This window comes from Struthio camelus, chromosome 8 (assembly GCF_040807025.1).
Source record: "Struthio camelus isolate bStrCam1 chromosome 8, bStrCam1.hap1, whole genome shotgun sequence".
Classification (NCBI taxonomy): Eukaryota; Metazoa; Chordata; class Aves; order Struthioniformes; family Struthionidae; genus Struthio; species Struthio camelus.
In genome coordinates this window covers 26,282,220-26,293,877 of record NC_090949.1, presented here as the reverse complement: position 1 = coordinate 26,293,877, position 11,658 = coordinate 26,282,220, and the positions used below count along the sequence as shown (strand labels likewise).

The following is an 11,658-nucleotide window of genomic DNA, read 5'->3' as shown; positions in this document are numbered from 1 at the left end:
CCACGGTGCCCCAGGGCGCCTGTTCCATGCCTGTAAACCACAAGCCCTTCTCTAGCTAAAGCTGCCCAGCTTCTGCCTCCAGCTCGTAGTTTTGCTCTTTGGTAGCTGGTATCTTTTCCCTATAAGAATACTTACATTCAGTCGCTGATTCGGCTCCCCACTCCCGCTGTTGCTGTTCCTGAATGAGATGGGGCTCCAGAATTTTGAACCTATTTTAAGCATTTTCTCCACACTTCAGCAGCAAGTATTTAGCACACCCAAGTGCAAAGTACTACAACAAAGTACACACCTAGAACAAGGGAGCGCAGGACGTGCTCACCCACTCAGTGCTCAGTGGGGCAGCATTACCATTGCTGGCTGCACGAGAGGGGCAAAGGGCCATCCCCGGCCACTGCGAGATCATCGCCGGTGGTCCTGTGTCCTCACAACAGGCCCGCGGGCCAAGCAGGGGCAACAGGTTGGAGCTATTCCCCTGCCGAAGCCTTGGTACACATGGGCATGACGTGGCGGGCAGGGTAAGCATCTTGCAGAGGGAGATTTGTGACAGCAGATGGATTTGTATCAAGCCATGGCAGGGGCTACACCCATAGCTGCAAGACAAGAGGATGAGCCCTTCAACACCAAAGACCCCAATTTCTAACAAGGAAGGTGATTCATCTGAAGAATAGCCCCTCTACTGGCAGCATGGGTTCTCCAACCCCAGGCATCCCCTTCCTGAAGACACCTCTGCCAGGGCCTACAGGTTTGACACAGGTCTGACGGGATGGCCACGCAGCTCCCAGGAGCCTCAGCCACTGCTGGCCATTAGCAGCAGCGCTGCCACAGGATGAGGGAACCGACCTCACGCGGGAAGGACAAAACTCTGCAGATTTTACATCCTTTCTTCAGACCAGGGCAGGGCCTAACTTGTGTCTCTGTCATTACACTGGGCACACAGAGCTCCTAGTCCCAAGCTCCAGCCCCACAGGACAATCAGCACAGCTGGTGAGAGCAGACCACCTCCACACAGTGCAGAGCCTGGCACCGCAAGGGCAGCTCTGACCTGGCTGCGTTCAGGGCAGGGGTGAGTGCGCATCAAGATGAGCCTCTCCCTTCTCATCAGGGCTCCTGACTCCAGCCCTCAGGCTGCATCCTCCCCCACACAAGCACAGGACAGCCCCACAACACAACCACCCCTACAGCAAGCTGCTCTAGAGTTCAGAGAGGAGCACGGGGGACCGCAGGCTGGGCTGTTTGCCCCAACTGCCTTCCCACACCAAGGGCTGAGGTGTTGCTGTCCCATGGGGCAGACACGAGCAGCTTGGCCCCAGGGCTGCCCCTCTGGGGCACAGGGAGCTGTGCCAGCAGTACAGGAGGCCTCAGCACCACTCCCAGATGGGATTAAAGCAAGCAGGACAGATTGCAGGGCTAGGCACAGGCTGTACTAGACAAAGAGCCAGGTCCCACCAGCCATCTGTGCCCACAGCACAGAGAATCCAGGCAACGGCAAGGTCCCAGCAACAGGGACACAACCTGGAGCCTCTGCAGAAGAGGCCAGCAGAAGCAGTACGGGGGCAGCTGCCCTCATCTAAGGGCAAGATCAGGCGATGTAAATGCTTCCCTGGCTCCAGCAGCCCTTCCGCTGCCCCAGTCTGTTTATTCAGGGGAGGCGGGAGATGGGCAGCTCCAGGCATACATGTGCTCCCATCCAGAGCAGCACTAACAGCCCTGGGAGTTAGATGCTCCCCTTGCCAAGGTGTACTGACAGCACAGCAGGATGAGGGCCTCATGCTGGATGCAGCAGACTGCAGCAGCATTGGCTCTATGCTCTTTGCGGAGCAGAGGCAGAAGGATCTTGTTCCTCCCTTCCCCCAAGCAACAGAAGAGCTGCAGGGCCAGCAGCTGTCCACAGCCAGCTTCCCCAGGCTGCAGCTGTCGCAGCCAGGGGTAGGTGAGCAGACCAGAGACATGCCCCCACCCCTACACTACCCTGGGACTGAGAGCCATCAGGCACAGACAGGGTCACTGTAAACTGGAGGGTCCAGGCACCCAGCAAACAATCAAGCAAGGGAGCTGCTGGCTGGAAGACTATCTTGGAAGCGCAAAACCTTTGCTCCTCAGCCCTTCTGGTGCTCTCCATCTGCACAATAGGGTTAAGGACACTGCAGGCAGAAGAAGCAGTGATACACTCCCTCTTTCTGCTAAGCCATCTGGACAGGAGCCAAAAGGCCCAGACCAGCTTGCGCCTGTGCCTCCAGCATGCCTCACACAGGGCAGTGTCAGGGCTGGTAGGAACCTGCCTGATCCAGTGCAGAGCAGCCTGCTGCCTGCTCCAGGCAGCAAAGCAGAGCTCAACGTTCCCACAGCCCAGCAAGGGTGGCCTCTTGCAGGCTGAGCAGGCAGACCGGTTAACCCAGGCATGTGTGGCACCACCCCACGCAGGACAGAGGTCACCAGGCTCCTGGAGCAGAGCGGGGACTTCACCAGAGGCACAGAGTCACCCCAGATCAGCCCTTGCTCTCTAAAAGCCTCCGCAGCAGGTCCATGGCCACGTGCAGGGCAGAGGAAGAGCTGCAGCCTTGGACAAGAACCATATTTATTTCACAGACACGGAATTGCACTGTTGATCGATTCTACACACACCGGGGACACGCAGCAGCACGACCCCCACCAGGCTGGGCCAGGCCACTGGGGGCAGAATTCACACAGAGAGATTTGTTTCTTCCAAGGGGCTGATCAGTGGGAAGGGGGTCTATACAGCTGGGCTCCCACTCCTGCTTGGGAGCAGCTCCCGCCCCAATCAAGGATAGAAACATTAAATAAGTATATACAGCACCTCCTGGGGCAGGCTGGAACAGGCTGGGTGAGACAGGGCTCAGTTGCCCATTTTTACTTTAGATGTCTAGAAAGAAAGAAAGAAGAGAAGTTAGGCCGTGACTCTCAAACCCTGGCTTAGCACCCCAATCCTACCCAGGCCCAGGCAGCCACAGGCACCCCAGGACTGCTCAGAAGCTGCAGACAGCAGCCCCAACGAGGGGACACAAGCATTGCATAGGGCACACCCAAGGTGTGACACCCTTGGTACAGTAGCTCAGATGAGCTATCAGCAGAGTTCACACTGCTGTGCAAAGGCACACTCTCCTGTGGGGAGAGCTGTGTCACCCCCAGGCCTCTCAACCACCCACCACCCCTGCCCCCCCCCCCCAACCACTGCAGAGGATCATGTTGGAGCACAGGTGCGTCCGCCTGGAACTGAAGAGCGGCAAGGTGACAAGCACCGTGTGCTCACACAAGCTTGGGGACCCCAGGAGGCAGGTACCTGCAGGATAGCAACGATGACTCCAAACAGCCCTATGGCACTGCCAAAGATCTCCACGATCAGGATCTTAACGAAGAGGCTAGTATTCTGGGCATCAGCCAAGGCAGCCCCGCTGCCCACGATGCCCACGCACACCCCGCAGAAGAGATTGGATAACCCCACGGTCAGGCCAGCCCCAAACATAGAGAAACCTGTGAGAGAGGGATGCTGTAAGAGCGGGGGGCAACCCCCTCCACCTGCACCCTAGGCATTCTGCAGCAGCTCTGGCTCGAGACAACACAAGAACCAGAGTGGCCAAACACCAGCAGCTCCCCTCTTTGGGGAACAGGACTGCTCCAGGGTGCAGCCAGGCTCCCATAGTGTCAGTGGGTGACAGTGAACAGGGTAGGAGAGGTAGCTGCCTGGCATTCCCCTCCCCACAGGGAGGTCTGAAGGGAGGCAGCAGTCCGGCTGAGTCCAGTAAGACTTGACATCTGGCTGCTGGTTCCCAGAGGCCCAGCAGCTGTGGCACTGCTCTGCCCACGGGGAGAGCAGCGTCACTGCTGAGCAGCAGAGTCCCTGCCCTGGCTGGGTGCAGGAAGGCCTAGAGAAGGTAACTTAAAAGTTGCCTTCTGGCAAGAGAGTTGCACCTACTGGTTCAGGGCAGCACAAAGGGCCCTGCCACACTGTTCAGACACGGCTGACAGGGTCAGCTTAGATGGAGCCAGTCAGTTTTGGAGCACGGCACGGGCCAGGCAAGTTGGGCCCTGCAGTCCCATTCTCTACAGGTGAGAGCAGTTGGAGCAGCAGGAGGCTGCAGGCACAAGGAAGTAACGCTGGCAGCCACGTTACCCGGGACCTGAGCAGCCCTTACCTGCGTGGTAGTTCCTGGCTCCAATTGTTTCTGGTGTGATTGCAGAGAAAGGCTGAGAAAAAGCACATGGCTGGGTTAGCGGCAAGTTTGTGGTCTCTGGGAGAGCTACCTGGCCCCGATATAGCCTGGGGCAGCCATCACTTGGCCAGAGCTGGGCCCTGACTCCATATCCCAGCAGGGCTTCATTATCCTATCTTGCGTGTGCTCCCTCATCCTACCCTCAAGTGTGGGCAAGAGCCAACCCACAGACTACCAGCCCAGGGGCTCACAGAGCCACAACAGCATCCAATGTTCCCAAAGGGCCACGGCTCCCAACAACGGCCCTTTCCTGCCCACTGCACCCCTGAGGCTGGCAAGGCAGCCCGAGCCCTTCCATACCTCAGCCATGTTACTGATGACAATCGCCATGATGATCCCGTAGATGGCCACAGCCTCGCAGAAAATGATGCTGTGAGAGAGAAGCAGACTCTGACCACAATGCCCCAGGCTCTGCCACCCACCCTGAGCAGCCCACACCAACTTGCACCCTCCAGCCAGCACCCAGACCCCTCCAGGACCATGTCAGAGCCCGTTCCAGTGCTGCCAAGAGCAAAAGGGCAGCCCAGCCCACTCACTGTTCTCCTCTCCAACAAGAGAGATGGTCACGCTGTGCCACCCAAGTAACCGGTGACATCCCTGTGGGGAGCAGGCCCTGGGACACCCCCCCCCCTTTCTGCCAGCCCCCTTTGGCTCCTGCTGGGAAGGGCTGTGCAAGGCCTGGCAGGGCACTCCTTGCCTAGGGCAGGAAGTGTGATCTTGGGGTGTTTGTTCTGAACACACTGGGCTCATTCACTGCATGATATCACACCACTTGTGACCCTTCAAAGCAACACTCGGGCTCCTTTACGGCTCTTTGTTTCCAGAACAAACAGCAGCAGCAGCTCAGCAAGGAACTATCTGCCAGCAGCACCCAGCTAGAGATAGGACAGGAGTCTCTGTACTGTGCTGGGACCTGCACTGCTCAGGTGGGGTGGGAGTGTTAACCTCAGATCTGTGCTTACCTGACCAGGTTCTTGGTTTTGATCCGGGGGGCTTTGACTCCACCACCGATAATGCTGGAGCCTGTGATGTAAATCCCCCTGCAGCAGACAAAGGTGGTTGGTGGAGGGTCAGGCACTCCATGAAGGGCTTGATAGAAAAAACAGGTCCTTCCAGCTGAGCAAAGACCTGGGCATGCAGCTGGGGAGCAGCACTGCAGGCCCAAACTGCCCACACCCAGGGCACACATGGTTCCAGGCACTGCCGTCTACCCCAGCAGAATGGCTGGGGACAAGGGAGAAGCCATTGCATGGCCTGGGCTCACTGGCAGGACCTCTGGAGAGTCAGGGATGCCCCTGCCTCTCTGCTGCCTTTGCTCCTAGCTGCCTGCCAGGTGAAGGGGCTGCCAGACCTCCCAGGAGCCCTATGGCCAGGCCCCACTGCTGTGGTGACCCACACATGCTCCCTGCACGCACATGCTTTTCTGCTCCTGCTCGGCCATGGGAAACCACAGTACGGGCACAGCTCTCAAGGTGAGACAGCAGGAGCTTGTTGCAGCCCCAGCCCCAACTCACCAGGCAGCTCCCACCACAGACAGGGAGATGGCCAGGCCAATGCCCAGGTTTGACCACATGAACGGCGAGGTCTCTGTCAGGAACCTGGATAGAGATAAACACCCTGAATTAGCACAGAGGCAGAACCCCCCTAACCATGGTGCACAGCCCCATAACAGCACCCCCAAGCCCGTCACACTCACCACACAGCCAAAGATGGGTCGAGCACTGCTAGATACTGGGATGTGAAAGCCCCTCTCTGCCCACCAGTGCCCCAGGACCTTCCCCTGGATAGGCCAATACCTTCCTCCTAACCCTCACCACACAGGGGAAGCCTGAGCTGAGAGGACACTGCTCCCCGGCCTTCTCCTGGGAGAGGGGACGGGCTGAGACAGAGATGGCAAAGGGCAGCGACGGCGACACCAGGACCCTGCATGGAGCCAGCTGCACGTATGCATGGCCAGCATCTAGCCCACAACCAGGTGCTTTGGTGTACACACACCACAGACTCAGCTGTTGCCATGCGAGAACAGACAATTTCAAGAGTTCAATTGAGCTGTTACACACCAACAAACAATCTGTAAGGGAGCAGCCAGCCCTGCCCATGGCAGAACTAGTGCCCGTCTCCCCCGGGGCTGCCATCCCCTGCACCAACATCCATGCTGGAGAGGAGACAGGGGACAGCTGCCCTGGGGTCTTAAGGGAGACTCAGCCTTGCTATCTTTCCAAGCAAAAGACAGCCTGCATGGCTGTGCCAGCAGCATCTCCAGGACAGTTTCAACTTAGGTCCAACCTACCAGGCCTGCCCCAGACAATCTGAGCAGCCAGTCTGCAGGATAAGGCACAGTCATCTGGCCATGGCACCCGGGGGAGGAAGGAAGCATCCTCTGTGAAGAGGGACGAATTCTAACAGGGATGAAATCCAGGTCTCACACGGAGCAGAGACCCCACTCAGCTGCAGTGCTCATGCCACTGGGATGCAGAGTGACCACCGCCTGGCACTCAAGAGCAAGCGCCGTTCCCATCAGGCACAGCCAACACCAACTGACTCCTCACACAGCCCTGTGCCTGGCAGGATGGATGCCAGTATTTACAGGGAACTCACCAGGCCACATCGAAGCGGAAGCCCAGGTCAAATATTGTGTAGCAGATCCCTGGAAAGCAAGAGTGACACAGGAACCTTTAGACAGGCACCATGCACCAGCCTGGCGCTGCTGTTTGCTCTCCCACCTGTGGGCCCACATCAGTTGACAGGCAGAGGAGGACAGAACCCTGTTTCAGAGGCTGACAAGTACAGCATACACCACGCAGGAGGGTTAAGGGCAGAAGTGCCCCTCCAAAGTCCAGCCCCAATGACCCCACCATTCCTGTGCTGCCAAAGGAGGAGTCCGTGCAGCTGCTCCTATGCCCATTACCACGGGACGGAGACCACCTGGACTCACAGCATCCCCATACCTCATCCCAGCCTTCACCCTGAAGACTGTGGTTGATGCACCCATTTTTCATTCTCCATCCCAGCCGAGCACCCACACACCACATTGGGCGGAAGAGGCTCAAGAACAACACGCAGCCCTGTGCCTCAGGACAGTCTCCATCTGCATCACCTGATGGCTCAATCCCACTGGATAGGCATAGCATCGGGTCACCTTTTTTTGTGAGCTCTTATTTCTCCCCCAGTGGAAATGAGAGGAACGAGGTCGTGCCCAGAGTGATTGTCACAGGCTGCCCCATCACCATCTGACCTGGGTCCATGCACTGCTCACAAGGAGCCTGTCAATGCCAGGAGCTCCTGCCCCCCACCCCCCCCAGTCCTTCCAAGGCCACGGATAATAAGGCTTAGCTGCCGTGCTCAGTGTTTCCTCCAGGGTTAGTCACATCCAGGGAAATTTATACTCCAACACAGGCAGCAAATACCGAAGCCCAACCCTGAGAAACCCAGGAAAGCTCTTCTTTTACAGGGACAGATTCAAAGACAGTTCACCCTGCTCTACTCAGAGCACCCTGCCACCAGCCACAAGAGATGAAAAGGGAAACTTCCTCAAGCAATGGCAGTGCCAAACACATCCCATTCAGCCAGGGTCATCGCTGTCCACGGACCCCCCCATCAGGGCATAGTGTCCATTCGTAGCTACAGCAAGGGGAGATTGCACCAGGTCAGAAGCCTCCCTTGAAGCACAGCAAAAGCACAGGCGTTGCAGAGAAAAATTGGGTGCTGCACTGACAGCTTGGCCTCCTCTCACACAAGAGCCCAGAGCCACCAATGACGGAGGGAGCCAGCGTGGACTGCGAGATTCCAGCGCTCGCCAGCCTCTCGTGGGCAGGGGGAACCAAACCTGCCTTCGAATGGAGCCAGCCGAGTGGAGGGCCACAGCGTTAACCAATTCCTGGAGGAAACAGTCAGCAGCTCGTAACTCGGACTGCCACTCTGCAAATGCACCGTGGCCAGAGGGGCGGGCAGCAGCAAGACCGACAGCAAAAATTCAGCTCATCCTTGGGCATCTTTAACCCAAGCACCTCTTCCATGCTGAATCGCAGCAGGGAGTCGCACCCAGCAGCCTGAGCATGCGCACAGGTGCTCGTACCAAAACTATGCCTTACTTGGAGCTCGTAAACACCAAAGGGGAAACACAGTTGCAGATCAGAAGAGGCATTCACTCTTTATATGGCTGAAAGCAGGCAGCTGGAAAAGAGTCGGTGACCGGGCCCCAAGGAACAGATAACTGCAAACGGTGTGGCAGCATCTGCTCCACACCAGATAAAGAGAGTTAAGGGACAGTTCTTTGCCATTGCTGACTAGAGTCAGTTGGCTGCACGGCACTCACTTCCACCTAAAGCCAGAAAAAGAAGAAACAGGAGACTTCTGAAATACTTAAAAAAAAAAACAGCAGAGAAGCCACTGAGCCAAGCCTGCTGCTCCCTTCCCTCAGGAGTCAGTCTGGAGGCAGGAGGTGATGGCGAGCAGGCAACGTGACCAGCAGTAACGCAGAGGCAGGACCGCATGCTGCAGAGTTGGAGGAGTCCTTCCCTACCCATGGCCAAGATCCACAAGACAACTAATCACCTAGGAGGGCCTTGGTACTGCTAGCATAGACAGACCTGCCACATTGGCCCTGTAGACCAAAATCCACCATGCAGGACCCAGGTTGTGAGGACACCAGCACCCTGCACACCAGGAGGAAGTAAAACGGCTGCCAGGCCAGCCAATTTCAAAAGGGGAAGCAGGAACGCCAGTCACTCCTTCCAGCAAAGGAAGTGGAGAGGCTCCCCTCAGCAGTGACACACAAATGAGGAACGGCACCATGGCCAAGGAGCACGAAGGGAAGTCGCACCCTAGCCTGTGTGCCTGGTGACCTTCACGGATGCTCTCCTCTGTGCTGCCAGGGCCAGGCCTTGCCAGTTTGGTACTTGTTTGTGTTTTGGGTTCATTGCTTGGTCTGCAGAGCAGGAACTGAACCCAGCCAGACTCAGCTGCCCCAGCCCCTAGAAGAAGGAAAGAAGAGCTACATCCAGCTTCGCACGGATCTCTGGGGCACCTTCCCTCTCTTCAGGAGCAAACGTAGCCCTGGATTCATATGCAAAGCAAATGGGGTGAAGGACGCTTTCTGAGAGCTCTGTTTCCCAGCTCTGCAGCCAGGAGGACAGAAAGCAGCCAGGGCAGCGGGGCTAGGACCAGCAAAGCAGGGCTCAGGACCAGGAGAAGCAGCACACTGCAACGTTGCATAGAGCGAGACTGCTTCCTGCTTGCTCTGTTCCAGAAAAGGGATTGCAACAGGGCAGAGGAAGTTAAGAGCACCTGGGCTCAGCTCACCAACATTTTCTGACAGTCTCAAACTCACAGTGTGTGTCTGAGCTGGGGCAAACCGCATGATTCAGAGAGCTCTCAAAGGCAGCCCTGAACCTGGCAATAGGTTCATTAGGCCTGCTGGAGAGAGCCTGGAAACACGAGGGACTGAGACACCCTCAGCTTCTTACTCAGTCTCTCCCTTCATCTGAACACTGAAATAGGAAGCAAGTCCTGCTCAGCTGCTGCCTGACTTGTGCTCACTTCAGCCTGTGCTAGAAGAGGAAATAGCCAGCATAACCAGGAAAGTTCATCATGCAAAATCTTCCCTTTACCCCTTAGAGCTGCCCCTTTCAGAGGAGCATTAAATTCCATCCCTAGTGCCACCAAGCCTGATACCACCAGCAGCAGGACACAGGCCTCCACAAGCTGCAGCAAGGCTGTGCACCAGCTCTGCAAGAAGTAGGCCAAAACTGCACATCTTATGCTACTGTAGCATAGAGAAGTGGGAAGGCTTGCTCTTCCACCTAGAAGATACTGACTGCCACAGCCTGAATGCCAGGTACTCACCTTTGCTCACCCCAAGCCACTGAACCCAAATGCAAGCCCTCGACTGGCACAAGCACCTTTCCACCCTCTCACACAGAGATGCAAACCAACCGTCCAAGCCAGATGGACTCAAAGAGTGCCAAAGGCTGAGCACCACATGTTACACGGGAACGCTGCTGAGGGTCTGAGCCACCCGCAGGGGCAGCAGAAAGCACACACAGTGACAACCAGGCTGAGGAGCCAGGGGACCCCCAGGGCAGGGCTACTTGGCATCGCAGCAGGCTGCTGGCCAGCCCTCCTTCACTCCTAAGTGGGTGAATGGTGCGAGAGGCTGCATGCCTCTGCCAGAGAGCAGCTCAGTCGCCAGCAGACTAACAAGCTCGCACCCGCTTGCCCAGGTCTTCCACCCTTTTCCACAAAAAGCTGACTTCTCCAGCCCTTTCCCTGTAAGGGGGCAGCCAGCAAAGAAATGAGCCCAAATCATTGCCAAAATCTCTCCCCACACCTCCCCCCCCCCCCAATGCCCAGGACCACACTACTCCTCTGCTCCCAGGACATATCCTACTCTAGCACCTGCATCCCACAGTACAGTTTCCCCTCAGAGCAGGTATCTTGCGCACCCCACACCCCATCACACAGCTCAGTTCCCTGCCCACCCGCGGTACACACCGCCATCGCATGCCAAACTCCTTTCACCGCTCAGGACTTCCCATAGCTGTACAACCCCATTCGGATCTCCAGCCCCCAGCCCGGGTCCCCAGGCACTCCCACAAAACGGCCCATCTCAGCCCCCCCACCCCAACTCACTGCTGTTGAGTCACCCCACAGCTCTCCAACAACTGATCCCCCATTGATCCTGCGAGCCCCAACACCTCTGACATAGCTCAGCCTCTCTGCCCCCCACAGCCCCCTCTGCCCCCCACAGCCCAGCCCGGCCCAGCCCCACGGGCCCCTCTGCCCCCCACAGCCCAGCCCAGCCCCGCGGCCCCCTCTGCCCACCACAGCCCAGCCCCACGGCCCCCTCTGCCCCCCACAGCCCAGCCCGGCCCAGCCCCGCGGCCCCCTCTGTCCCCCTCAGCCCAGCCCAGCCCAGCCCCACGGGCCCCTCTGCCCCCCACAGCCCAGCCCGGCCCAGCCCGACGGCCCCCTCTGCCCCCCACAGCCCAGCCCAGCCCAGCCCAGCCCGGCCCAGCCCAGCCCCATGGCCCCTTCTGCCCCCCCGCAGCGCAGCGCAGCCCAGCCCCACGGCCCGGCCCGGCCCTGCCGCCGCTCACCGACGCCCAGCAGCGTGCTCCAGAAGGCCAGGGCCAGCCCCGAGTAGAGCAGCGCGAGCCCCGTCATGGCGGCGGCAGCGCGGGACGCGACGGAGCGGCCGGGCCCGGCGCGTCACCTGACCCGCGGCACGTGATCGGAACCGCAGCGGCCAAGCGGAAAGCACGTGGCCCCCGTCTTCCACGGCGCGCAGCTATTGGCTGCCTGGCGCACCGCCGTGCAGGAACTACACAGACCAGAATGCCCCGCGACAGACGCCGCTTTCCATTGGCTATCTTTCTCCGCCCCGGCCCCGCTCCGCCGGGGGCGGGGTTTCCGGTAAAGGAGAGGGCGT

General features: G+C 58.4%; 1 protein-coding gene across 1 annotated transcript; it reads right to left on the bottom strand.

The window, feature by feature from the left end:
- Nucleotides 1-2,558: 2,558 nt before the first annotated feature.
- ATP6V0B (ATPase H+ transporting V0 subunit b) lies at nucleotides 2,559-11,566 on the bottom strand. The gene is made up of 8 exons (XM_068952891.1): nucleotides 11,327-11,566; nucleotides 6,828-6,876; nucleotides 5,744-5,827; nucleotides 5,192-5,269; nucleotides 4,530-4,599; nucleotides 4,152-4,203; nucleotides 3,299-3,489; nucleotides 2,559-2,881 (listed from the first exon to the last, which is right to left on the bottom strand). The coding sequence occupies exons 1-8, from the start codon at nucleotides 11,391-11,393 to the stop codon at nucleotides 2,855-2,857; spliced, it is 618 nt and encodes a 205-aa protein (XP_068808992.1). The 5' UTR covers nucleotides 11,394-11,566; the 3' UTR covers nucleotides 2,559-2,854.
- Between the last annotated feature and the right edge of the window lie 92 nt (nucleotides 11,567-11,658).

Coding starts and splice junctions, on each gene's coding strand:
- ATP6V0B (XM_068952891.1), bottom strand. CDS start 11,393: ATGACGGGGCTCGCGCTGCTCTACTCGGGGCTGGCCCTGGCCTTCTGG. Junction 5,828..6,827: donor TTCCGCTTCGATGTGGCCTG/GTGAGTTCCCTG, acceptor ATCTCTATCCAG/GTTCCTGACAGAGACCTCGC. Junction 4,204..4,529: donor TCATCAGTAACATGGCTGAG/GTATGGAAGGGC, acceptor GCTTTTTCTCAG/CCTTTCTCTGCAATCACACC.